At 39.5% G+C, this 27,848-nt stretch overlaps 1 protein-coding gene across 7 annotated transcripts in view; it reads right to left on the bottom strand.

Annotated features, from left to right (window-relative positions):
- TAB3 (TGF-beta activated kinase 1 (MAP3K7) binding protein 3) overlaps positions 1–27,848 on the bottom strand; it is a 94,552-nt gene that overhangs the window by 14,436 nt on the left and 52,268 nt on the right. For 6 of the 7 annotated variants that reach the window (XM_055437854.2, XM_055437853.2, XM_055437852.2 and 3 more), the window contains 6 exons: positions 24,463–24,573; positions 21,047–21,238; positions 13,793–15,254; positions 12,817–12,977; positions 6,799–6,892; positions 3,371–3,454 (listed from right to left, as the gene is read on the bottom strand). In XM_055437854.2, the coding sequence (XP_055293829.1) occupies positions 3,371–3,454; positions 6,799–6,892; positions 12,817–12,977; positions 13,793–15,254; positions 21,047–21,148 (1,903 nt within the window). In that variant the 5' untranslated portion in view covers positions 21,149–21,238; positions 24,463–24,573. The remainder of the gene's footprint in view (positions 1–3,370; positions 3,455–6,798; positions 6,893–12,816; positions 12,978–13,792; positions 15,255–21,046; positions 21,239–24,462; positions 24,574–27,848) is intronic. The other variant, XM_088834093.1, reaches the window with a different exon arrangement.

A 27,848-nucleotide genomic window follows, 5' to 3' on the forward strand; every position in this document is an offset into this window, starting at 1 on the left:
AAAGAGATTAAGCAAAAAAATATTAAGATATGAAATGCATAGTTCATGACATTCTTGAGAATTACTAGAATGGAGAAGAAAATGGTTAATTGGAAGTTCAGTATATCACATAGAAATGATGTAAGAATTATGCAAAAGCGACTCCTCCAAATCTTTGTTATGTAACATTTATTTTGTCCTTGATGAGGAGACACCTAGTGTCAATCTAATTGCTATGCCTACCTGTTAAATACACAAGGATTCTTTTGTGGCCTCTCAAATAATCCTAGATTTACTGTACATCAAGGTTTCCATTTTAAAATAACACTGTTTAAGTTCCCATCATATTGTTAGAACTATCTTTTAGGACTATAGTTTAATTTATAGTGCTGACTACATTTGTAACAGTCACCACCTAACACCCTTGTGCAACTTATTTTCGGGGAAGGGAGACAACACAGCAGAGTAAAGGGACTTGAGCTCACCTCCTCTCACAAAGACACCAAAATCACAAATAACTGCTGAACAACCTGTGACAGTAAAGACTGGAACCTACCAACAAAGATATTCTACATACAAAGACAAAGAAGAAGCCACAACAAGATGGTATGAGGGACACTTTCACAACAGAATAACGTCTCATAACCACCAGGAGGGCAACCCACAAACTGAAAAATAATTGTATTGCTAAGGTTCTCCCACAGTAGTGAGGAAGTGTACGCTGTTAATATAGCAGCTGTGGAAAACAGTATGGAGATTTCTCAAAAAAAAAAAAAAAACAAAACCCCCCAAAAACAGACCTACCATATGATCCAGCAATCCCACTTCAGGACATATATCTGGAATGACTTAAATAAATCATAACTTAATAAAACAGTGCTGGAATGAACACTGGGGTGCATGTGTTTTTAACAGCTAGGATACGGAAGCAACTGAAATGTCCACTGAGAGAGGAATGGATAACGAAGATGTGTACATATATACAATGTAATATTATGTAGCCATTTGCAGCAACATGGATGTACTTAGAGATGATCATACACAGGATATCTCTTATATATGTAGTTAAAAAAAAAAACTGATACAAACCATTTACAAAATGAAAACGGACTCAAAGACTTCCAAACCAAAGATGTGGTTATGAAAGGGGAAAGGTGGGGATAAACTAGGAGGCTGGAGTTAACAGACACACACTACTGTATATAAAGCAGATAACCAACAAAGATCTAGTGCATAGCCCAGAGAATTATACTTTGTAAAGACCTATATGGGAAAAGAATGTGCACAAGAATAGATATGTGTACAACTGAATCACTTTGCTGTATACCTGAAACTAACACACTGTAAAACAACCATATTCCGAACCGGGAGCAGACTGTGGCTCAGATCATGAACTTCTTATTGCCAAATTCAGACTGAAATTGAAGAAAGTAGAGAAAACCACTAGACCATTCGGGTATGACCTAAATCAAACCCCTTATGACTATACAGTGGAAGTGAGAAATAGATTTAAGGGACTAGATCTGATAGACAGAGTGCCTGATGAACTATGGATGGAGGTTCATGACACTGTACGTACGACAGGAATAAAGACCATCCCCAAGAAAAAGAAATGCAAAAAAGCAAAATGGCTGTCTGAGGAGGCCGTACAAATAGCTGTGAAAAGAAAGGAAGCGAAAAGCAAAAGAGAAAAGGAAAGATATAAGCATCTGAATGCAGAGTTCCAAAGGATAGCAAGGAGAGATAAGAAAGCCTTCCTCAGCAATCAATGCAAAGAAACAGAGGAAAAGAACAGAATGGGAAAGACTAGAGATCTCTTCAAGAAAATCAGAGATAACAAGGGAACATTTCATGCTAAGATGCGCTCAATAAAGGACAGAAATGGTATGGACCTAACAGAAGCAGAGGATATCAAGAAGAGGTGGCAAGAATACACAGAAGAACTGTACAAGTACAAAAAAGATCTTCACGACCCAGATAATCATGATGGTGTGATCACTGACCTAGAGCCAGACATCCTGGAATGTGAAGTCAAGTGGGCCTTAGGAAGCATCACTACGAACAAAGCTAGTGGAGGTGATGGAATTCCAGTTGGGCTATTTCAAATCCTGAAAGACGATGCTGTGAAAGTGCTGCACTCCATATGCTGGCAAATTTGGAAAACTCAGCAGTGGCCACAGGACTGGAAAAGGTCAGTTTTCATTCCAATCCCAAAGAAAGGGAATGCCAAAGAATGCTCAAATGACCGCACAATTGCACTCATCTCACACGCTAGTAAAGTGATGCTTAAAATTCTCGAAGCCAGGCTTCAGCAATACATGAACCGTGAACTTCCAGATGTTCAAGGCAGTTTTAGAAAAGGTAGAGGAACCAGAGATCAAATCGCCAACATCCGCTGGATCATGGAAAAAGCAAGAGAGTTCCAGAAAAGCGTCAATTTCAGCTTTATTGACTATGCCAAAGCCTTTGACTGTGTGGATCACAATGAACTGTGGAAAATTCTGAAAGAAATGGGCATACCAGACCACCTGACCTGCCTCTTGAGAAACCTGTATGCAGGTCAGGAAGCAACAGTTAGAACTGGACATGGAACAACAGATGGGTTCCAAATAGGAAAAGGAGTACGTCAAGGTTGTATATTGTCACCCTGCTTATTTAACTTATATGCAGAGTACATCATGAGAAACACTGGGCTGGATGAAGCACAAGCTGGAATCAAGATTGCTGGGAGAAATATCAATAACCTCAGATATGCAGATGCTGCTGCTGCTACTAAGTCGCTTCAGCTATAAAGAAAGCTGAGCGCCGAAGAATTGATGCTTTTGAACTGTGATGTTGGAGAAGACTCTTGAGAGTCCTTTGGACTGCAAGCAGATCCAACCAGTCCATCCTCAAGGAAATCAGTCCTGAATATTCATTGTAAGGACTGATGCTGAAACTCCAATACTCTGGCCACCTGATGTGAAGAGCTGACTCATTGGAAAAGACCCTGATGCAGGGAAAGATTGAGGGCAGGAGGAGAAGGGGATGACAGAGGATGAGATGGTTGGATGGCATCACCGAGTCAATGGACATGGGTTTGGGTGGACTCCGGGAGTTGGTGATGGACAGGGAGGCCTGGTGTTCTGTGGTTCATGGGGTCGCAAAGAGTCAGACACCACTGAGCAACTGAACTGAAAGCTATTTTTAAAAAATAAATTATATATTCCATTTTAGTTACCCTTGACAATAACTCTCAGAGTTAGTTTTTGTAGTTTTTAGAAAGTAAAGTTTATCAATAGCATACCATTTAAAATGCTATCTCTAATGGAAATTTCTTTAGCTTTTTGGATGAACTCCAAAATTGTTTTCACATGCATTTTTGTGACGTCTGTGACATTTTGCTACTCACCTTTTTTAGGCGGCTTGGGTGGTACAACTGGACCAGGTTCTATGTTGTCATAAAAATTATTCATAGCTTTTGGATCAAAGTTTCCTATAAAGAAAATAAGATCAGCAGGCATTTAGGGGTCTTTCTCCTGTTACATGCATTTTTTTGTTAGGGAAAATATAGGAGGAAAAAAATACCTAAAAAGGGGAGCTGGTTTTCCAGGAGTTTATAATTCATTATACTATCTTACTGTTTGTTCTCTCATTGAAAGTGTTTAAGCATTGTGAGAAAAGACCCAAGTGTCTTTCTACAATCTATTACCTACAGGAACATTTTTTAACTATAAAGCTTATCTCTTTTCACAGGATTAAGTATGTGGCACAGCTTAATGAAGAAGAGAAATGAAAGGATGACTGAACTGATTTCCCTGTTTAGATGTTAATAAACAAAACCATGACACAGTTTACATTTGTGTCTGTTTTATTTACCTTAATTTTTTATGCACTATAAATTCAGGTAAAGAAGAAGCTATACATATACATTGACATAGATAATTCAAGTTGTTATGATATCAGCAGCTTAGGGATTCCAATCTTTAAGAAAAGGAGAATCTTAAATGTTGCCTATGCTGCTGCTGCTACTAAGTAGTTTCAGTCGTGTCTGAGTCTGTGTGACCCCATAGACGGCAGCCCACCAGGCTCCTCTGTCCTTGGGATTCTCCAAGCAAGAATACTGGAGTGGGTTGCCATTTCCTTCTCCAAACGTTGCCCACAGACTTATCAATAAAAAAAAAAATGACATGCTGTCAATTTTAGAATAACAGAACAATCTCATCTCTCGCATTTAAACTGTTTACTCCTTGATACAGTCTCTGTTTCAGCTCCTTTTCCTGACATGATTCCTCTAAAGTTGGTTTTGATCCAATGCCAGCTTTGGGTCCTATGTTCACATTTGTGAACCTGTCATTGAAACTTGCCAGTAGTTCTGCACAATTCCAGTTAAGCTTTTAAACTGTATCCATGCTTATTCACAGATGATGTTGTGTGGTACTGATAGCTTAAATATATTGAATCTCCTGAATTTTAAACCCAGTTTTTTCCCCAAGAAAGTTTAGTTCACCAAAAGTAAAAATAAAGCTGCCTTTTATCAAGCCATGTACTGATAACTATCAAATCCAAATGCTTCACCTCAGAAAATGTCTAGAATCTCTAGATGAAATGCTGAGGTTGGAAACTCAGTACACAATTTTCCAGAGGATGTAAGAATGGAGCTTAGTATAAAATAGATATATTTGGACCCCCTTATGAAGGGAGATTAGAATCTGCCTGCAATGCAGCAGACCCAGGTTTGACCCCTGGGTCGGAAAGACCCCCTGGATAAGGAAATGGCAACTCACTCCAGTATCCTTGCCTGGAGAATTCCATGGACAGAGGTGGGCTACAGTCCATGGGGTCATAGTCGGACACCACTGAGCAACTAACACAGCACCAAAAAGATCTCTTTGTGGCCCACTGGAGACCAAAAACACAGGTAGGTCTTTGTTTATAAAACCTTAAGAACGGTTTTCCTTGCAGGTCCTATTATAGAAGTACTTCGATTCCATTCAGACATGCTGTGTTTAATAATTTTCTGAAAACAAATCCCATGATGACTCATGAAAGCCATAATGGTACTTATTAATTATATCTTTTTATGGTTTAAGATGCTGGATATGTTATTTCTTCAATTTCTTGAGTTATAGCTGCTGATTTAATTTCTAGATCCTATAAGGCCTTTACTAAAAATATCCTAATGAAATGTTTCAGGGATTCTTGTTTATCTTCAAAGAACACAGAAACAAAATAATGGATGCAAGCTTCTAATATAGTAACAGTAGTTTGTATAATCTCCCATACAGTGTCTTTCACTGCTTACAGCTACTAGGCTGTAGAGTTCCTAGGCTTCTGAAAATAAGGGTACTCAACCAGAGTGCTCAAGTTTCACATGGAAATGTGCTTCTGTATAATGTACAAAGTTCCATATCTTTTTATTCTCCTGCTTCTACTGTGTAATCTTGCTTTAAAATGGTAATGGGGTACTTGAAAAGAGAGTAGAAGCTCTCTCAGCTGCCATAATTTAGAACAGTAAGTAACGTTGGGTTGGCTGACTTGCACACAGAATTGTTAACAGTTACACAGCAACCTTAAGGATAGAAAAATAGGACCAAAGAAATATTTCAATGTTAGACCAAGACCTTTTCTTTGTGTGCTGGCCAGACTTCTATATTGTCTTTCAGAAATAAACTCTACCTGTAATGATGATCTAAAGTGGGGGTGGGCAAACTTTTACTGTAAAGGGCCAGACAATAAACATTTTAAGCTTTGTAGACCTGAAATACTGTTGTAAGACCTCAACTGTGGTGCTGAAACACAAAAGCAGGCCCAGACAATATGTAGAGAAATGGGTGTGGCTATGTTCCACTGAAACTATTTACAAAAACAGACAGCAGGCTAGTTTGCTACACCGCGATCTATAATTTCCTGTTTTCATTTTAGAATGGAGCAAAAAAAAGACATTTTAAGAACAGTTAATTTGAGACTAGAATCCTATTAGATGTTTATGATTTTCCTTCATATCCCTTTTCAGTTGTTTTCACTATATCTAATTCACAGTCTCTATGTTTTTGTAGTGTCTGCCCTTGAGTCTTTATAAAGCATCTCCCTATCGTTTTAATGGAAAGAGCAGCATTTCTTACATCCATATCCATTTTAAAAACATTATGCCAGTTACCATCCTTTGTAATCTAAGCAGGTTTGAGAATGGGCACAACTGTCTGTTGGTAAGCAGACAATTCAACTGATGGGAGCAATAGTACGTGGACTTGCCAGAATGCAGCCTCATGGCTGGATATTTTACAGAGGAAAATGAAGCATATCTCTAACCTGGTGAGCTGAGTAAATCAAAGTAAACTCAGGGAGCTTTTACTGTAGTAGAATTCAATCAGAAAGCCACAAAAATGAAATCTCTAAGATATAGTTGAATGTTTTCATGTAACAGATAACAAAGAAAACGGCATACAGGTTTTCCTTTTAAACTGAGTAATCTGATGTTCTGAGTTGGGATCCCTGTTTGCACAGACATCTGAGATGACTATCACATAATTCTACTGTGTTTTAGAAATAAAACCCAACAGTTTATGAAATAGTCTATGACTAAAAGAGGATAAATATAGAGTGCCACCATCAAACACTCTAAATGGTAAGAACTTAATGATGAAGTTGTGAAAGTAAAATTATTTTTGATCACCCAAATCTGATCTGACTGTGGGGTGAAGGATGTCTATACCAGGACTGTGATCTTGTAAAAGGTAGTTTTTACCCATTATATCTGTAAAACCAAAATGATTGCTATTGAAGCAGCATAACACACCGCAGTATTACTTATGGTTTACCAAATAATCAAGTCTATACCTCTAGATTGAAGGAGGTCAACTTCTTTCAGTGTACAGTCAACATTTATCTGGAGTTGTCTGTTCATGCTTCTCAATCTTGTCATTTCCTCAGGCTAGTAAGAAAGGACCCAAAATAGCAATTGTGGGAAAGTCATTATCAAGCCCAACATTTAAGAACTGGTATTCATGTTAACTGTTCTGATAGGTTATTACCAAGAAAATGGCCTTAATCCCTTAAAGGGCATGTTTAAGAAGTCTTCATACTACGTTTTCCAAGGAATAGGTGAAATGGTGACATCAATATGGACACATAAAAACAAAATTCTCATATAATGTGGCGGGGCTATCATACTACACTATGTTCTCTCATACAAACACTACCATATATTAATCACAGAGCATTGAGAATATTTTCTTTCTACATTTGCATAGTAAGGGAAAATAAGCATCAACCTTGTAAACAAGCAGCTTCCATGATTTTAGTCTTGTCGAGGCTGGTAAAAACTACAATGGTACTTCTTTTAATGAATAGTTACTGTCAGCACTATGTCCACCAGAAGTCTCTCACTCTTGCCTGAACATAATCTTCCTAGGTAAGTACTGATATCACCCCCAGTGTATATATGATGAAGCTGAGGAACAAATAGGTTATATAATTTTCCCAAGGTTCTTAAAAACTCATAATGGGCAGATCCAGGGTTTATACAGAAGTCTTCTTTAGAAACTTCTCTAGAAATCTTTGCATCTTCTGTTTCTCCTACATAAAAGGACGCTAGTAACATAGTACATGAAAATTGCAGGAACAAATAGATTCCATTCTCCCCCCAAAGTCTGTTTCTTTCTGCCTTGACATGAACATGATACATTGAAATGTGAAGAGAGCCCTATTTTTCGAATAGCTAAAGCTTTTTGGAAGCCTCTACTTCCCCCAATGTTCTGAATGTCTTTACTATTCACATATATGTACAGTAAAAAATGAAGTTAAGAGTTTAGACTCTATAGAGGTAATGAAACTTTCAGCACAGTACAGCTAGGAAACCACTTACTAAGGTGACTGTAACTACATGAAGTAAAAGATAAATATCTGCTATCACAGGAAGACAGAAAAAAATCTTCTTCTACTAAACATGGTGTTTTACTAAAAAGGTAAATATAAAAGTGAAGGAAAATCTGGGAAATGGGTTAATTCCGAATGATGCAAGATACTATCCTGTTAGGACATCTCAGAATATCTGGGAATGTCCATTAAATTAGGTGGTGTCAAAAGTTTTAGAAAAGTGATGTAACAGGCAGTCTATAATAAGTGCAACAATCCCTTGGAATGATAGGGGGACAAAAACGTCATTGAGAAATACTTATGGATTGCTCTTCTCATTCCTATGTTAACATGTAAAATAAATCCTTACACCTTGTCTATATTAACTATTAAAAGTGTAAAACACATCTGAGCATTGTAGTAAAACACTTGTTCAAGGGTTTCAAAAAGTGATGCTGTCTTCCCAGGAATATATGAAAGAATCTAGTCTTTGCTTTGTAGAATTTTGGAGAAAGTCAAGTACCTAAAGGAGCAAATCATTCTAACATGATTTGCAGAGGGGGCTACTTCAGGCATAGTGGTCTTGAGCAGTGAAGCTGTGTAATCAGGTATGGAAATAACTATAATAAATGTTATAGTCAAGAGGTCACTGCACATTTGCTGGTAACAACCAAAAGGCTCTTGTCAACATGCTCATTTTCAAAGACAACAGAACCCTTGGGACTCACTAAGCTACGATTTTTCTGTCAGGTTCCTATGCCTCCTAATAGCTTTGGGGTGAGGGGACAATGGCTGTTTCTGGACCATTACTACTATTTGTTGGAAACAATACTGCATTTTCATGAAGGTGGGGTTTCAAGATGGGTTTGGTATAATTTAACCTTGCTTGTTTGCAAAGTTCCAGAATACATCTGACGTTTCTAAGGAAAAAAATAGCTTGTTGTATAAAACGTGGCAGAAATACCTTAATTCACCTGTTCTATCAGTTGGAGAATATTTGTAGGAGAGAAGAAGGTCGAAGACCAGTGATGTTCTTTCACGGTTTGGCCTTGATTATGCATCCAGGACTGTGGGTTGGTTGATGCCACCACCCAATTAATAAGAAGATCAATGAAGAGAAAAAAAACTTGTGGGATGGAGTAAGTGGAAGTACTGATGAGTAAAATCTTATTTATCCTTCGGGGTATAACTTAAATTTCCCCCTTCTCCATGCAATTGTCACATCTTTGAACTCTAAAAAGTTAGCAAAAAGCTAACAGAGTTCTATCTCAGAACTCTCAAAGTAGTTAATATCATTACCATGTAGTTGGCCAGCACTATTGATTCATTGTTACATTAGCTTTTCTTCCCCGATGTACAGGTTCATGGATCTATGTATGTCTTTTTACATACAGATGTGGTTAAGCGATGACATCTCTCACAGCATTTAATAAAAAGGCTCTGCAAACAACAGCCTGAGAGAAATGATGGCTATTAGGCATTTTTCACTTCAGTCCTCCTTGGAAAGATTATTTTTCTGATCCTCTAAGTTTCTGCAACTGTACCTATAGTTGGTCACAAATATGCATTTCAGTTTGACGAGGCACATGGGTTTCTAACCAGGTTTTCATGCACTACTGGTTAAAGAAGCCATATAAGCATTAGCAATGAGCCTCTAGGAACACAAAGGGAATTCTGACTAAATGCTTTGACATTTGTATGTTTTACAGGTTCCTAAAGTGAAAAGAAAATCAAATATTTTCAAAATATTTCAGATTTGTTTCACATATGATAATATACATGATTCAATGCCATTCTCCCAAATCATCCCGCCCTCGCCCTCTCCCACAGAGTCCAAAAGACTGTTCTATACATCTGTGTCTCTTTTGCTGTCTCGTATACAGGGTTATCGTTATCATCTTTCTAAATTCCATATATATGCGTTAGTATACTGTATTGGTGTTTTTCTTTCTGGCTTACTTCACTCTGTATAATAGGCTCCAGTTTCATCCACCTCATTAGAACTGATTCAAATGTATTTTTTTAATTGCTGAGTAATACTCCATTGCCGGTCCAAGTTCAATGCATGATACAGGATGCTCGGGGCTGGTGTACTCAGATGAACCAGAGGGATGGGATGGGGAGGGAGGTGGGAGGGGGGTTCAAGATGGGGAACATATGTACACCCGGGGCAGATTCATGTCAATGTATGGCAAAACCAATACAATAATGTAAAGTAATTAGCCTCCAATTAAAATAAATTTAAAAAAATATTTCAGATTTAAGCACATTTTTCCACTGTCTTGTAAACCAAAATTATGTAGTCAGAAGACTATTTGTTAGGCATTATATAAACTGTGTAATGTATATTATCTTAAGTTCTTCTGGAAATATAAAAAAATTCTATGAGATAGGTAGTCATAGATATTGTAGAAGAGAAACCAAATATAAAGAAAGTAGCTTATCCAAGGAGGTATAAGTGAAACAGGAGAAGAGGGATTCAAAGTCACATGTGCACTGGGACGGTTTTTTCATCATAAAATTGATTTTGAAGTATGATGAATCATGTTTGCAATCAACTATCTCCTGTCTCCATAGAGGGAGTCTATAGAAGGATAATATGTCAGGTTTGTAATCAATACAACTGTGTCATCGTCTTTCCCTGTCTCCATAGAGGGTTTCTACAGAAGGATAATGAATCAAGCTTGTAATCAATAAAAGGGTGTCATTTCCTGTTTTTTGTCTCCATAGAGGGATTCTATAGAAGGATGATGAATTAGGTGTGTAATAAATAAGTGTCGTCTCCTGTCTCCTTTGTCTGTTGTTGTCAGTCTCCTGTGACTCCTGTCTCCTGAATCACCTGTCTACTGTTGCCTGTGCCTCCTGTCTCGTGTATCCTGTCTATATACACAGATTCTATAGAAGGATACTAAATCAGGTTTGTAATCAATACGGCTCCTGTTACCTGTCTACAAAGAGGGATTCTATAGAAGGATAATGAATCAGGTTTCTAATAAATAAGTCTCCTATCTCCACAGAGGTATTCTATAGACGTATAATGAATCAGGTTTGTAATCAATAAAAGTGTCTCCTGTATCCTGTCTCCATAAAGGGATTCTAAGGAAGGAAAATGAATCAGATTTGTAATCAATAAGTCTCCTGTCTTCTGTATACATAGAGTGCTTCTATAGCAGGATAATGAATGAGGTTTGTACATAATATGCTTACTGTTTCCATAGAGGGTTTCTACAGAAGGATAATGAATGGGGTTTGCAATCCCTAAGTCTCCTGTCTCCAGAGATGGATGCAAGAGAAGGATACTGGATCAGGTGTCAACCCTTAAATCTCCTGTCTCCTGGGATGCTAGAGAAGGACACTGCAACAGGTTCGCAGTCCCCAAGTCTCCTGTGATGATGCTAGAGAAGGATACTGTATCAGGCTTGCCATCCCTAAGTCTCCTGAGATGATTCAGGAGAAGGATACTGCATGCGGTTTGCAATCCCTAAGTCTGCTGTCTCCTGAGACGATGGGAGAGGATAGTGCAAGAGGTTTGACATCCCTAAGTCATCTCAGTCTCCTGAGATGATGCTAGAGAAGGATACTGTATAAGGTTTGTAATGCCTAAGTCTCCTGTCTCCTGAGACAATGCTAGAGAAGGATACGATATCAGGATGGCAGTCCCTAAGTCTCCAGAGATGATGGGAGAGGATAGTGCATGAGGTTTGCCATCCCTTAGGCATATCCTGTCTCCTGATGCTAGAGAAGGGATACTGCATGAGGTTTGTAATCCCTAAGTATCCTGTGATGCTAGAAAAGAATATGGCATCAGGTTGGCAGTCCCCAAGTCTCCTGAGACGATGCGAAAGAAGGATACTGCATGAGGTTTGCAATCCCTAAGTCTCCAGCGATGCTAGAGAAGGATACTGCATCACCTTGGCAGTCCCCAAATCTTATGTCATCTCCGATCAGAGCTAGTGTCTTACTTCCCTAACCAGGAATCAAGCCCATATCCCTTGCCTTCGGAGGCAAAGTCCTAACCACTATACCAGCTAGCAGCTCCCAAACCCTTAGCTTCTCTTTCCCTCCTTTGTCTCTGAACTTAACCTTGGTCAAAAGACGTTAAGAATGCCTTCAGGTAAAAGAACAGAGCAAGTTGATTCCTGAAGAACACACAAGAGTTCTATACAGAGAGCTTCAGAGGACGACTAGTGAGAGCAAAGTACATGGAGGATGCAGATCGACTAGTTGAAGTGACTTCTTGCACGGCCTCACAGATCACTTACCATATATAGTATCAAGTTATTTCTTGAGGGATGGCTCGATTTTTCCCTCTAGTAGGTATACACTAAACTCCTTGCTTTGGACCACACTCATAAGCTGTAAAAATTGCTTGCTAAATCAATGTTGAAGAGTCAAATGATATTTGGGATCCAAAGTTTTTAAGAATTGTTGAACTTACAATTTGTTAACAGTATGTGGCCCAAATCTATGCATGACAGTACTCCTATAACCCCTGTTAAAACTCCTGTTCATACTGTTATCTTAGTTTCTACAATTATCTACACGTCAAAATTACTCTGCTTGATAATGATCTAGAGTCAGCACTTTCCCAAGATGCATACTGATCTTGCTCTAACTCATGTACATGAATGTACTGAGAAAAATAACTGTCTTAAATATATATGTACCTAATACACAAAAGCATAAATGAATACCTGTGAACACTTATAAAGCATTTGGTCAAGTTTTACTTCTCATTTCTATTCTAACAGAAAGCAATCTATAGTGACTGAGCTGCCATACATTAATTATCTTTGAAAATACTCATGAAACTATGGAATTCCCCCAAGAGAACAAAAGAAACTATCCATTTATTTGGCTGAGAACAAAAGGCAAACATCCTTCATGTGCTGCTGACAGAACAAAACTACCGGGAAGAGAACTTAACATCAGAAGAAAAAGCCCAGACAGGCAAAATGCCCCCCTGCCACCACCCAATACATCCTAGTAGATCCTACTTACCGTTGGGATTGCCGTGGTGCAGCTGACCCTTCTGAGCCGCCTCTGCATCAGGTCATGTTCCATACCATTAACTTCTGCCTTCAAGCGCTCGAGCTCCTCTTTCTCAAGTTTCAATTGCTTTGCTAACCTCTCCATCCTTGCTCGCTGATGTAACAGCAAGGCTATAGCATTACAGACAAAGTCATTGCAGAAAATAACATTGAACAAGTGACGGGGACATCTGTACATGCATGGCTAATGTATGAAATACCCATAAAGACCCCTGTCATTCAACTTCAGTTGACATTTATTCTAAAGTCTTGCTAATGTGATCTGGCCTTCCTATGTGCTTTAATTTGGATCCGGTTCCTTCTGCCAAAATAATATCATCTATACATTCCTCCTCTTCTATTGTCCTTAATTTCCCTAAGATTCTCTTCACTGATCCCTGGGTGTCGTTTCACATATACTTAAAGAATAGTCAATTCTCCCCTATCTTTTAACAAACTTTTAAGATACTTTCTTCTCTTTATGTTGAGTTAGGTCCACTGTGAACTACTCCAATAATGTTCTTCATTACCAACCCTACTTCCTATAAATACACAATACTTAAAACTTCCTCACCCCCTTCAGTCCATCTGCTTAAAAAATATTCAAATTTTTCCCTGTGATAAACTTTAGGTCACCCTCTATGAGTCCCTTTTTCCCACTCTGTAGTTGGCGTTTTGGACCATGTTGATTTCACTGGCCTATGATTTTCTCCCAATGAATGCACTTCTTAACATACAGTCTTTGAAGGCACTCTTACCATGACTGCATTTTTCTATTTTAAAGTAATCTGTAGATGATTCTGAAGTGCTAACCCTATTCTTAATAGCAATGCTACTGCCGAATATTTAATACATAGTACATTAATTAAACACCTAATATCTTTACTTTTGAGTAGGAGACTACCATCACCCCACAAAGACATGTCATATAAAAGGGCTGAAATTACCTTGTGTATAGGCATAGTCATCAGATCCAGAACTGGAACTTCTCTGATATTTATGGCTTCCCTTTTCTCCCCCAGAGCCTGGTATCACTGAAATGGGCTGAATAGGTTCTGGGGCTGCAGAACGTTCTTCTTGGTCCACTAAATTTAACAGATTTTCAGTTGTGGCTCGGCCTACAGTGATTTTAAAAACGGTCGTTGGGTTTGGTATCATCCGAGGAGATGGTGATGGAACACAGGAAGGTCCAGTGGGCTGTGTATATGTAATATACACAGGATTGACAGTAAACGGAGGTTTCGGTTGACTGGATATCCCTCTGGAAGGAGAACTTGATGGTGGTGTGGTGGCTGTGTACAATGAGTGCTGATTCCGTGGAGATGGCTGGTTACTGATAGGTGAAGGACTCCTATTCATAGCTGTTCCAGATCTCTGAGAGGGTTCGACTGTAATTTCTATCTTCTTCATGGATCCTTTGGGTAAGCTAGATGTTGTATATGGGAGATAGGCTACCGAATGGCTTCCCTGTTTCTGATAGCTAGGAGGTCCCTGTTGATATGGATGGGGTGGCGTTGTTGAAGGACTAGGTGGCATAAAGACATGAGAACTGGGGTGGCCCAACGGAGACGGTTGTACTTGATGCTGAGGAGAGCTGAAGGGTGAAGGACATTGAGAAGGAGGTGGTGAATGGTAAGCAGGTTGAGGGATCTGCTGTTGTTTGGGAGAATACTGAGAAGGTGGATAGTTTTGTTGATGTGGATACACAGGTAAAGGACGCTGGCTATAATGAGGCACTGGGCCCTGTGGTGAGGACTGCCATGGCGTATTCTGAGGAGTCTGTCTTCCTGATGAACTCTGAGATGTCTGTCTAATATAAATAGAACCAGGAGACCCATACAGATTGCTCGGAATTTGTGGAAGAATTTGTAAAGCTCTTGGTACAGTCTGTCCAGAAGGGAGGTTTTGGGATACTGTAACAGTAATTGGATTGGTACTATACCGAGGTATGTGCATGTAGGAAGGAGGTGGCGGCGGTGGTGGTGAAGGCCCTTGCATAGCAGATGGAGTCATTCCTGTTTGCATGGAAGATGGCTGTTGAGGTGGCTGTGAAGGAGGAGTAGCTGCACTTCTGTTCTGTTCATTCATAAAAAAAGGATTGTAGTTGGGAGTAGCAGCGACAACAGCTGGAGCTGAGTGTGGTTCCTGAACTAAACATATAAGCTGTTTACCTGCTGCATGCTGTGGATCAATATGTCCATCACTTGAGCTATGTACCAGTGTTCGACCACCATTAAGTTGCACGCCATCTCCTGGGTGGTAGCTACTAGGAGAATGAATACCCAGGTTAATATGCAAAAGGCGGTTTCTATTCATCCTGCTGTCATCTGGACTATGGTATTCCATATATAAGTATTTGCTACTCTCCTGGGAAAGGGCTCGGCAACAGGCTTCCAGATTGTTGTTATTCTAGGGGAAAAAAATGGTACACAGAACATTGGCAACATTAACAGATCCTAATAGCGGACTGAAGCTTTGCCACAGATTTATGTAAACACAACTGTCAGAAAATAAGTAGACAACAATATTTTTACACACAAAAAGCTTCACGGTCATCGATCCTGAAAGGCAGATCCCAAACTATTTGTATTATTTTACAGACATTTAGCTTACAGAACGAGTACTACCGCTACTGCTACTGCTACAGAAACGTACAGTACCTACTAATGAACCTTGTGACTCAACCCCAACTTTTCTGACTCCAAATCCAGGACTCATCTTATACTTGTTGCATCTCAACAAATTACAATGTTGGGCTAATCTTGGATTCACCACACTTGCTGTAATCTACAAGTATAAGTCATATCCATTATTAATATTTACACTGATACACAGGAAAATAACCACGCGTTAGTTTTCAAAAGGCAAACAAACCCCAAAGTGAAAAAAACAACAATAAAACTCCTAAAGATTCCAAACAGTAAAAATTCTCAAGCAGCCTATACTTTTTATTTCACCACAGTTATCCCTATATCACTTCAACTGTCTCAGTATGAAAGATTAAGTTAACAGAAGAAATCAGTAAAACAAACAAACAAAAACAACAAATCCACTCTTTGAATTATGTTTCCAGGAGTCTGCCAAACTTACAGTAATTTAACACAAAACCCACCCAGTCTTGACTGCCTTAATGAAATTCATTCACATTCCCACAGTCTCAAAAGTTTTTACTTGCTCAGAAGTAGCTTGGTAAACTTTCAAAATTTCAATTTTTAGAATTACATACACACAAAGATGGTAATAACAAACTGCCATTTTAGATGTTCCAATCAACAGCAATAAAGCAGTATTCCATTAAATAGAATTCAGAACTATTGTATTAGTCTAAAACACATGTATTCATGGCTTTTGAAGTAATCTGTTAAAAGTTTCTCAATTATCATGACCATCTTTGTATTTCATAAATATATATACAAATATGCACATATACACGTATTACTGTACTTTAGGGAGAAGTACATTTTATTGAAAGCAATAAAAGCAAACACTTCACTTCTGCTGAGAACTGAATACAGCTAAATAAAAAGCATGACATAAAATGCTTTAATTTTAGAGGGAGGACTCTTAGGGTTTACTGACTCCAACTTAACTCATTCCCAGATGAAAAAAGACATGCCTGGGAAGTTCCAAGACTTGACAACAAGTACTTAACTAGTTAGCTGGAGAGCCAGTTCTAGATTCTTCGTTTCCAGACACCCAGTGCTCTTTCCATTGTCATACAGTAATTTCAGGGGCTAGTGTATGATGCCAAAAGTACATTGCTATACTGAAATTTTAGGGAGTGAAAGAAAATTCAGTCAAGCAAACCTGTGTAAGATGAATTCTCAGAAATACAACAAATTGGCTTTATCAAAACGCCACAGTAACTTTTCTCTTTTTCCTTCTATAAAACTTTTGATACTAAAATTCAAATACTTTTTACAATATTACCCGAGCCAAGGAAAAAAGGAATTGTTGACATTGAAAAAGAAAAGAAGTACATTTGGGCTTTTTCTTATCCTGCTTTAAATCCTGCTGATCAAGGGCGGAGAGGACACAGATATTAAGGTAGAAGATAGACATTGTTAGATATTCAGTGAATTTGGAGCCAAAAGATTCAAACTGGTTGCCAACTAGACAACACCACTGACAGATACATGAAAGGAAGAAAAAAGAAAGAAAATAAAATAGCTCCTTCAAGGTTTGTATAAATCTATGGATTAAAAGGAGAACAAAATCTAGAGTTTTATTTGAAATCTAAAGCAGTTACAGCCACTTTACTAAATATTTGACATTTTTTAATTAATTAACCTAAAATTTCATGTTTTCTACACTGAATAAGTTTCCACAAAAAAGAACCAAATTCCAATGATACAAAGTTGGAAGTAGTCAGCCTACTCATACACATGTCTATAAGTGACAGGCTGAGTATATTTTCTTAAGAAGAAAAATTTAAAACCATAAATAAAAGATGGTTAAGTGTTTTCTTTACGGAAATATTTTAATAATAATAACACAACAGATTCAAACATTGTATCAGACCTGCTAAATGTTTTAAAAAGAAAAAAATAATTTATCAAACAGTAAATATGAATTAAAAATGATAATCTGTTTAGCCAGACAAAGAGGTCAGAACTTTTAAGAAAACATAAATGAACACTCCTGAAAGGACTGAGGCAATAAGGCATCATTTCCCACAAAACTGACCCTCCATTGGGGGATGACAGCCTAGAGGGATGCTTTAAAGCTTGTATATTAAATTCAAACCACTGGAGAAAGAGGGAGGGAGGGAAGAAGGAATATGTTTAGTTTGGGATAAAACAGATAAACAAGGACCTACTGTATAGCACAGGGAACTATCTTACAGTCAACATCTTTAATAATTTATAATGGAAAATAATCTGAAAAACAAGGGATATATATATATATATATCAATTCAGTCGCTCAGTCGTGTCCAACTCTTTACAACCTCATGGACTGCAGCACGCCAGGTGTCCCTGTCCATCACCAACTCCTGAAGCTTGCTCAAACTCATGTCCACTGAGTCAGTGATGCCATCCAACCATTTCATCCTCTGTTGTCCCATTCTCCTCCCGCCTTCAATCCTTCCCAGAATCAGGGTCTTTTCCAATGAGTCAGTTCTTCATGTCAGGTGGTCAAAGTATTGGAGTTTCAGCTTCAGCACCAGTCCTTCCAATGAACATTCAGGATGGATTTTCTTTAGGATGGACTGGTTGGATCTCCTTGCAGTCCAAGGGAATCTCAAGAGTCTTCTTCAACACTACAGTTCAAAAGCATCAATTCTTCGGTGCTCAGCTTTCTTTATAGTCCAACTCTCACATCCATACATGACTACTGGAAAAACCATAGCTTTGACTAGACGGAACTTTGTCAGCAAAGTAATGTCTCTGCTTTTCAAAAGGCTGTCTACATCGGTCATAGCTTTTCTTCCAAGAGACAAGCGTCTTTTAATTTCATGGCTGCAGTCACCACCTGCAGTGATTTTGGAACCCCCCAAAATAAAGTCTGTCACTGTTTCCATTGTTTCCCCATCTACTTGCCATGAAGTGATGGAACTGGATACCATGATCTTAGTATTCTGAATGTTGAGCTTTAAGCCAACTTTCTCACTCTCCTCTTTCACTCTCCTCAAGAGGCTCTTTAATTCCTTTTCGCTTTCTGCCATAAGGGTGGAGTCATCTGCATATCTAAGGTTATTGATATTTCTCCTGGCAATCTTGATTCCAGCTTCTACTTCATCCAGCCCGGCATTTCACATAATGTATTCTGCATATAAGTTAAATAAGCAGGGTGACAATATACAGCCTTGACATACTCCTTTCCCGATTTGGAACCAGTCTGTTGTTCCATGTCCAGTTCTAACTGTTGCTTCTTGACCTGCATACAGATTTCTCAGGAGGCAGGTCAGGTGGTCTGGTATTCCCATATCTTGAAGAATTTTCCAGTTTGTGGTGATCCACACAGTCAAAGGCTTTGGCATAGTCAATAAAGCAGAAGTAGATGTTTTTCTGGAACTCTTGTGCTTTTTTGATGATCCAGTGGATACTGGCAATTTGATCTCTGGTTCCTCTGCCTTTTCTACAACCAGCTTGAACATGTGGAAGATCATGGTTCATGTACTGCTGAAGCTTGACTTGGAGAATTTTGAGCATTACTTTGCTGGCATGTGAGATGAGTGCAATTGTGCGGTAGTTTGAACATTCTTTGGCATTGCCTTTCTTTGGGATTGGAATGAAGCTGACCTTTTCCAGTCCTGTGGTCACTGCTGAGTTTTCCAAATTTACTGGCACACTGAGTGCAGCACTTTCACAGCATCATCTTTTAGGATTTGAAATAGCTCAACTGGAATACCATCGCCTCCACTAGCTGTGTTGGTAGTGATGCTTCCTAAGGCCCACTTGACTTCACATTCCAGGATGTCTGGCTCTAGGTGAATGATCACACTGTCGTGATTATCTGGGTCGTAAAGCTCTTTTTTGTACAGTTCTTCTGTCTGTTGTTGCCACCTCTTCTTAATATCTTCTGCTTCTGTTAGGTCCATACCATTTCTGACTTTAATTGTGCCCATCTTTGCATGAAGTGTTCCCTTGGTATCACTAATTTTCTTGACGAGATCTCTAGTCTTTCCCATTCTATTGTTTTCCTCTATTTTTTGCACTGATCACTGAAGAAGGCTTTATATATGTGTGTGTTTATATATATAAAAGCTGTATCATTTTTCTGTGCACTGGAAACTAACACAACATTGTAAATCAACTGTACTACAATTAAAGGGAAAAAAGGTAAACTACTGTGTCTTATATATATTACCCACAAACAGAAATTTTCCAGAAAAAGTAGGTGATAAGTCTCCATACTGATAAACAACAGAAATCCCAGATGAAGAAAAGACTAAAAAACTGACGACAATGTAAGTTATCAATACATCTTCACTGAGCTGAGTTTAAAGTTCCATTCTTTCAACTTAGTAAAATGAAAACAAGCCATGAATAGACTACAGATAATAAAGGGATAAATTAAATTGTATTAAAAACAAGGTCAGACCTAGGTGGGGCCCTAGGTAAGTTAGGAACCTGACTGCTAGGAAGTGGTTTACACCACAAGGATTTCACTCCAGAAACCAAAATTGGGCTAAAGAGTGGAAATTCACACTGGAATTGTACGTGTGAGAAAATAAAGACAAGCTCTAACACAGAAACAAGACCTAGCAAAAGGGCTTGCAAACAAAGGAAGCACCTCTGTTACCACCACTGATCTGGGAGTCTCTAGCCTCAAATAACCTCAGCTACATCTAAATTTATATTATATCCTGGGAAACTCACATTGTAAGGGAGAGCTTGCAGATTATATACAGTAAGGTGGAGTTTGAACTGGTCGAGTAAGGAAATTCAGTGGGGAGGGTAGAAATGCTGCTCTCAAAGCTCAACCAACTAGGGAAATGCTACAACCCCAAACACACTGAGATTCTGTGAAGGATGATGCAAAACTCAATAGGTGGAGTGTTAGGCCTATTTCTCTGCTGCCCCTTGAGTGGGAAGACACGTTCTATCAGAGATGAAAGATTTATTTCAATAGAAGACAATAAGACAAAACTAATGTGATTAAAGAAAGAAGTCTTATAGTTAAAATTGGATATTAGGGGGCATTTATCAACTAGAAAAACAGGGCAAAAAATGGCAGGGGGCAAGAATGCTCTAAAAACTTCAAAAAATAGGCTTAAAAAGGTATATGGTCTATGAAGTTATAACGATAATCTTACAATCCAAATTTCAGTTCTAAGGACTTGGGGACTGATGACACAAAGCTGAAAATATAAGAAGTGAAACGCATGAAAACTCTTTTCTTCTTTTTGCTACATGCCTTTGCTCTTTTCTCTACATCACTGGTTGTCAATGGGAAAGATTTTGCCTCCTGTGGAACATGGAGATTTTGTCTGCCATGTAAACATTTTTGGTTATCACAAGTGCAGGGATACTAATGGCATTTAGCGGGTCCTATACATCCTACAATGCACCAGGCAGATCCCTACAACAGACACTATATCTAGCCCACAATCTCGACTGTGCCATGGTTGAGAAATCCTCCTCCAGATGTCTCCCCAACATAAACGAGAAAACCGAGTTCTTCTTACTACAATACAAAGCCAGCTCTAATAAGGAAAACTGTCATGTAATATCACTATCATTGGTGGGAAATCTACCTGTAACATGCACTGAGATACCACACCCTCTGGAATCTCAGGGAAACGTTGTCGGAGGTCATGGAGAACCTGCATATCAAGCTGTTGACTGCTTTGCGCCATGCCAGAGCAAATGGAGGTCAAGTTTCTCTTAGGAAATGGATGCTAACCGGCCTTCCAATAGTAATGGTCTTCCAATACTGCAGTCATTTTCTATTAAAAAAATTAAAGTATGGTTAAATTTATTCACATTTCACTTTACTTCAAAAGAAATCATCAATACCATAAAATAGAGAGATCTACATATTCTAAGTATACCAAATTCTACAGCTGAGACATTGACAAATTCTACTTAGCCAAAGATTTTTCTGATGTAATATATAGCTAATCACTGGTTTCAAAACAATAACAAAAAAGTCCCAAAACTTCAGTTCCATTTTAATAGTTAAAAACTGAAAAAAGCAGCAGCTACATTAAAAAATATAGAGTATTACTGTTTGGTGACCATATTTTTCTAAGTCTTGACAAGTCCTACTTACATATTATCCCTCATGTTTTCCTAAGGCCTATAACATCAGTCACTGCTCTAAAGGGGGTTAATTATTTTGAGTGTCTGAAGTAATACAATCAGGGAAGAGGAATTGATAATAACACCACAAATCAAACACGTCCTGTTTGCCTTACATTCTTCCTGTACTTTGAAGTCAAAAGGTTTGAATTTGCAGTTTGAGTAAAGGAAAGTCAATGTCTAAATGAAACTAATGAACAAACAAACATGGGCATGTAGAATCCTTTGTTTTCAAAGACAATGCTGGTGGCCCGTCAGTAGCCCGACGTGCCTAGCTATGCTCTCACCTAGTTATGGTACAACTGGCACAGGTGCTCAGATGCCAGGATTTGAGGGCACACTTTGAGTAGAGGCAAGTGACCCCCAATCTCACTTGTACAAGTGAGGTACCCAGGTAATAAAGGCAACTTGTGAACTTAATAATGAAACCATAAATCAAGTGGCACCATCAAATATCATTAACTGATCCCTTTTTTAGTCTTTGTTTTCCATTTTTATAAGGGGAAAACTGTTCAGTGTATACCACACAATCTCATAGTATTTCTGCTATGATCACTCATGATAGGGTTAAATATTTCTAGGACTGAGAAGCATCTTCCTAAGATGCATGGAAATCATGACTAACATACAAGGCTGAACAACACACACAAGGGAGGGTTCATCTCACACCAAATCTGTCTCTTGCGCACAGGTCCCCCCTAAACTTTAAATAATACCATTGTCTGGGGCACTATAGAAACTACAGAGAATATTTTACAACTTTAAAATGCTAAAGGAAAATACTGAATTACTTTTGCTGATTTATAATAAGTATATAATAAGTATATAATTAAAAATAAATACCATTAATTATCGTTTGATTAAAAATAAATTTAAGAAAAAAGAAAAAAATACCATGTAAACTCTAATTTGACTTTAATTATAAGCAATGACCTTCATTCTGCATGCAATCTGCTGACTTTTACTGGGCATCAAGCTCTTTCTTTTTTTCCTTCTAAGCCAAGACTGTCAAGAGTAATCTACACTCTGTATCTATGAGGTGGCAACAAAACCCTATGTGTAAGACTCTGCCTAACCATAGGTAAAAATAGCTATTAGGACCACTTTAATGACGTCCAACATCAACATGGAGGCTACTTAGTGAACCTAAAAAAAATACAAATATGGGAAAAGAATACAGATACAGATAACACGTACATGCACAGATTTAGGCTTTCTGGCCTCCCTGTGCAATTCTGCTCCCTGCAGTAAGTCTGCTCTGTGTGTTAGTCGCTCAGTCGTGCCCGACTCTTTGGGACCCCATGGACTGCAGCCCACCAGGCTCCTCTGTCCATGAGATTTTCCAGGCAAGGATACTGAAGTGGGCTGCCATTGCCTTCTCCAGGGGACCTTCCCAACTCAGGGATCAAACCTGGGTCTCCTGAACTGCAGGCAGATTCTTAACCATCTGAGCTACAAGTAAGTCTGCTCTAATCTGGCTCAAATCACTGATCCCCCTAACCTTTGCAGCATCTGACACTACTGATCAAACCTTTTTTTTTTCCTCTCAGTCTCTATAACATCACAATAGCCTGTTTTCCGAAACCCATCTTTCTGGTCACATTAATGCTTGCCTGGATTTTGCCCTATTCTCACTCTACATCTTTGTGCCCAGTAATGGCACCCACTACTAATGTTTCAAAAACATTTAAACGTGATGGTTACCAAATTGCTATCTTAAGTACCATGTGAGCTGCCTCTAGGACTCCAGACACAGAGTTTACTGCCTATACACAGCACCACCTGGATATTTGCAAAGATATTAGTCAGCATGTACAAAAAGGAACTCCTGACCACAATCCTTCCCCAAACAGTGTTCTATAAATACTGCTACTATTCAGTTAACATAACCAGAAACCAGAGTGTGCTCCTTGACTTCCCATTCTTGCACAACCAACTAAACAGAAATAGTAAATCAAGTGGGTGATGGTATATACCCTGGTTCTGCCATTTAGTAGTATCTAGGAAAGAGACTCCAGCTTTATGCCTTTAAAGCTTCATATTTAAATTGGAAATAGTTGGAGGGTTGTAGCAAAATTTAAATACCAAACAGTAATAAGTCAGGAAGCATTAGTTACTATTATTTAGGGCATGTCTGAATACTGTTCTCATAAACATTACACCAGCAACTTCCTGCTGCTCTTCCTGTCTCAGGTCTTGCCTTCCCCCACATCACAGCCAGATTATCTGTTTTCTACTCTCAACCAAACAGAGGAGCTATGTGTGATCCTGCGCATGGCTGCCTCACACTGCCTCCTCTCAGGGCATTAGCCCATGATATTCCATCTGCCTGAGATGCTTTTCTATCTTCCTCCCTCTTCAATGCTTCTCCAAGCCATACTGATGCTGCAAAAGTCGGTATTGGTGGCTCGTCCTCCTCTAAGGAGGCTTCCATTGACAACCACCCTCCCACAACTTAGTCCTGCTGCTATAACTCTCCTCCTCCTACACTGGGCTAAAGGACCCTCCACTATACTGCCACAGCAGGCTGTGCTAATCCTCATAGGACAGCCAAACACAATACACTGAAACCATGCATATATGACGTTCTTGCATATGGAAGTGTAGCTCCACCTAGAATATGTTATTCCAGAGAGATGGGAAGTACTCAAATGATATTGGAGCTGGTTATAAGGACCCGAGAGTCAGCTTGAAAAGGTTCCCATGGCCAACTCTGTGACAGTTTGAGCACCAATAATGGAAAATAATGAATTATAGACCTGTATGAAAGAGGAACCCATGAGTCCTAATACATAGCTACATAGCCCAATAATAAACAGTTAAATACACACATGCACAAATAGAAGGAGAAGGGAGGGCTTTTGCTTACAGTGGAATCCAACTGGCAAATATGTGCAGGAAGCACTGGAGCTGGAGAAATCATCATTTTGCAGCCATCACAGTACAGACTACTTCAAGAAATCACCAATGGATGCTGCACCTAAGGGGAAATTTGGATGAAGTTAGGCTATATTAATGGTCTTAAAGTGTCTCCCCAGAGAACTGCTTATTAGCTAGCTTCAAGGGGGACATTTACCTATACAATGGAGAAACTAAACAACATCTTGGGTAATCAAAAGTAACATCACCAATGAGGGACAGATGGACAGCATATACCACCAGATATGATTTCCCGAGAAGAACGTATCACTTTATAATATTTCAGCTAGGAATACGTCATCTAAAACTATTCATGAAAAACAGACAAATCCAAAATGAGAAACATTCTATTAAAAATAAAACCCAGGGAGTGGGAAGGTGAGAATGTCAGGTTAAAAAAGTGCCAATGTCCTAAGAGACAAAGGCTAGAAAAATCAAAGATTAAAGACAATACTAGAATCATGACAACTAAATGTAATATCTGATCCCAGACTGCATCCTATAGTAAATGGAGAAAATGTTATAAAAGAAATGAATGGATCAATGGACAAAACTGAAATGTGGACAATACATTAGGAAAAGTATTCTACCAGCGTCAAGGCTATATATTGTCATCCTGCTTATTTAATTTATATGCAGAGTACATCATGAGAACTGTTGGGCTGGAAGAAGCACAAGCTGGAATCAAGATTGCCGGGAGAAATATCAATAACCTCAGATATACAGATGACAAAACCCTTATGGCAGAAAGTGAAGAAGAAGTAAAGAGCCTCTGATCAAACTGAAAGAGGAGAGTGAAAAAGCTGGCTTAAAGCTCTCAGAAAACAAAGATCACGGCATCTGGTCCCATCACTTCATGGCAAATAGATGGAGAAACAGTGGAAACAGTGGCAGACTTTATTTTTCTGGGCTCCAAAATCACTGCAGATGGTGACTGCAGCCATGAAACAAAAAGACACTTACTCCTTGGAAGAAAAGTTATGACCAACGTAGATAAGCATATTAAAAAGCAGAGACATTACTTTGCCAACAAAGGTCCATCTAGTGAAGGCTATGTTTTTTCCAGTGGTCATGTATGGATGTGAGAGTTGGACTGTGAAGAAAGCCAAGTGCCGAAGAATTGATGCTTTTGAACTGTGCTGTTGGAGAAGAAAGACTCTTGAGAGTCCCTTTGACTGCAAGGAGATCCAACCAGTCCATCCTAAAGGAAATCCATCTCATTGGAATGATGTTGAAGCTGAAACTCCAATACTTTGGCCACCTGATGCGAACAGCTGACTCATTCGAAAAGACCCTGATGTTGGGAAAGATTGAAGGCGTGAGGAGAAGGGGACAACAGAGGATGAGATGGCTGGATGGCATCACCGATTCAATGAACATGAGTTCGAGTAAACTCTGGAAGTTGGTGATAGACAGGGATGCCAGGTGTGCTGCAGTCCATGGGCTTGCAAAGAGTCGGACACGACTGAGTGACTGAACTTAACAAATTTACTGACTTGATAATTGTGCTGTGGTTATATACAAGAGTATCCGTATTTTTAGGAACCAGGCAATTAGGAGTAATGCACAAGACATAAACACCTTACTTTCAAATGCTCTGTGAAAAAAAAAAATCCAACATATGTATCAGTACAGTTCAGTTCAGTCACTCAGTCGTGTCTGACTCTTTGCCACCCCATGAATCACAGCACGCCAGGCCTCCCTGTCCATCACCAACTCCTGAAGTTCACTCAAACTCATGTCCCTCGAGTTGGTGATGCCATCCAGCCATCTCATTCTCTGTCACCCCCTATTCCTCCTGCCCCCAATCCCTCCCAGTATCAGAGTCTTTTCCAGTGAGTCAACTCGTCGCATGAGGAGGCCAAAGTATTGAAGCTTCAGCTTTAGCATCAGTCCTTCCAATGAACACCCAGGACTGATCTCCTTTAGAATGGACTGGCTGGATCTCCTTGCAGCCCAAGGGACTCTCAAGAATCTTCTCCAGCACCACAGTTCAAAATATATCTGCATATACACATCATGCATGCACACACATGTACACAGAGAGAGGGAGCAAGTTACAAAGCACATGGGGAAAGGACGTAAAACAATATGGCAGAGGAGGAAGACCCTGAGCTCACCTCCTCTCATGGGCACACCAAAATCACAACTATTTACAGAGCAACTATTGAGAGTCAACAATCTACCAGAAAAGATCTACAACTAAAGACATAAAGAAGGAACCACACAGATGAGAAGAAGAGATAGTTGTAGTACACTCAAGACCCAAAACCCCAGGTGGGAAATCCACAAACAGGAGGATCATTACAACTGCAGAGGTTCTCCCCAAGTAGGAAGGGATATGAGCCCCATATGAGGCTCCCCAGCTCTGGCGTCCTGCAGCAGGAAGACAAGCCCCCAGAATATTTGGTTTTGATGGTTCTCACCCTCAGAAGAACCAAGGGCAGTGGAAAAGAGAGACTCCACTCTCTTAAAGTCACACATAAAATCTCACAAGCTCCCATAAACCATGACAGAAAAAGAAATTGGGAAGGAGCCTGGGTCAGTCACACCCACTGACCTTAAGAGACTCTCCCAGAGGAAACTGGCGGCCGCCATTTTGGGAAGCTTCTTCTATTATATACACACTGGGGCTGGCATGTGCCATTTTGGAATCCTCCATCTAGCTTATAAGCCTCAGGATCCCACTCTGTCCCTTCCACCAGTCTATAGGCATCAGTACACGTCTCAGGACAAGCAACTAGCCAGGTGGGGACCAGCCCCACCTACCAGCAGAGCAGCAGTACCCACAAGACCAGTCCCATCCCCATCCACCACCAGGCCCAGACCAGCTCTGAGACACCTTGCGTCCATCAGACAGCCACCCTGGGATCCAGCCCCACTCACCAGTGGGCCAGCATCAGCTTTGAACACCATGGAACCCACAGCCAGTCGAGTGGAGAACCAACTCTAATAACCAGCAGGCCGACAAAAGAGCAGGAAACCCCAGCCCCATAACTACCCACCTTTGAACATGTGTCTGCCTACACCAGTGAGCCACCACTAGCCCGAGGACACCTGGCAATCCACAGCCAGTTGCCTGCTGATCCAGCCCACCCACCCAACGTCTGCACAAAGCAGGGCCTGGTGCCCAACTAGACCAGGGGCCAGACACACCTCCAAAACAACATAGTCCGCCTGCCACAAGAGAAGGACCCATACAATCCACATAGGGAGCTCTCCCCAGAGAATATAAGTGATGACCAGAGGGGAGTGTGCTGCTAAAACATGTAGAATGTCTCTTACAAAAGGCCATTTTCCCAAGGCTAGAAAATATAACCAATCTACCAGATACAC

The sequence above is a fragment of the Moschus berezovskii genome, chromosome X (genome assembly GCF_049115385.1).
Source record: "Moschus berezovskii isolate FMDL1 chromosome X, NW_MosBer_1.0, whole genome shotgun sequence".
In the NCBI taxonomy this organism is placed as follows: domain Eukaryota; kingdom Metazoa; phylum Chordata; class Mammalia; order Artiodactyla; family Moschidae; genus Moschus; species Moschus berezovskii.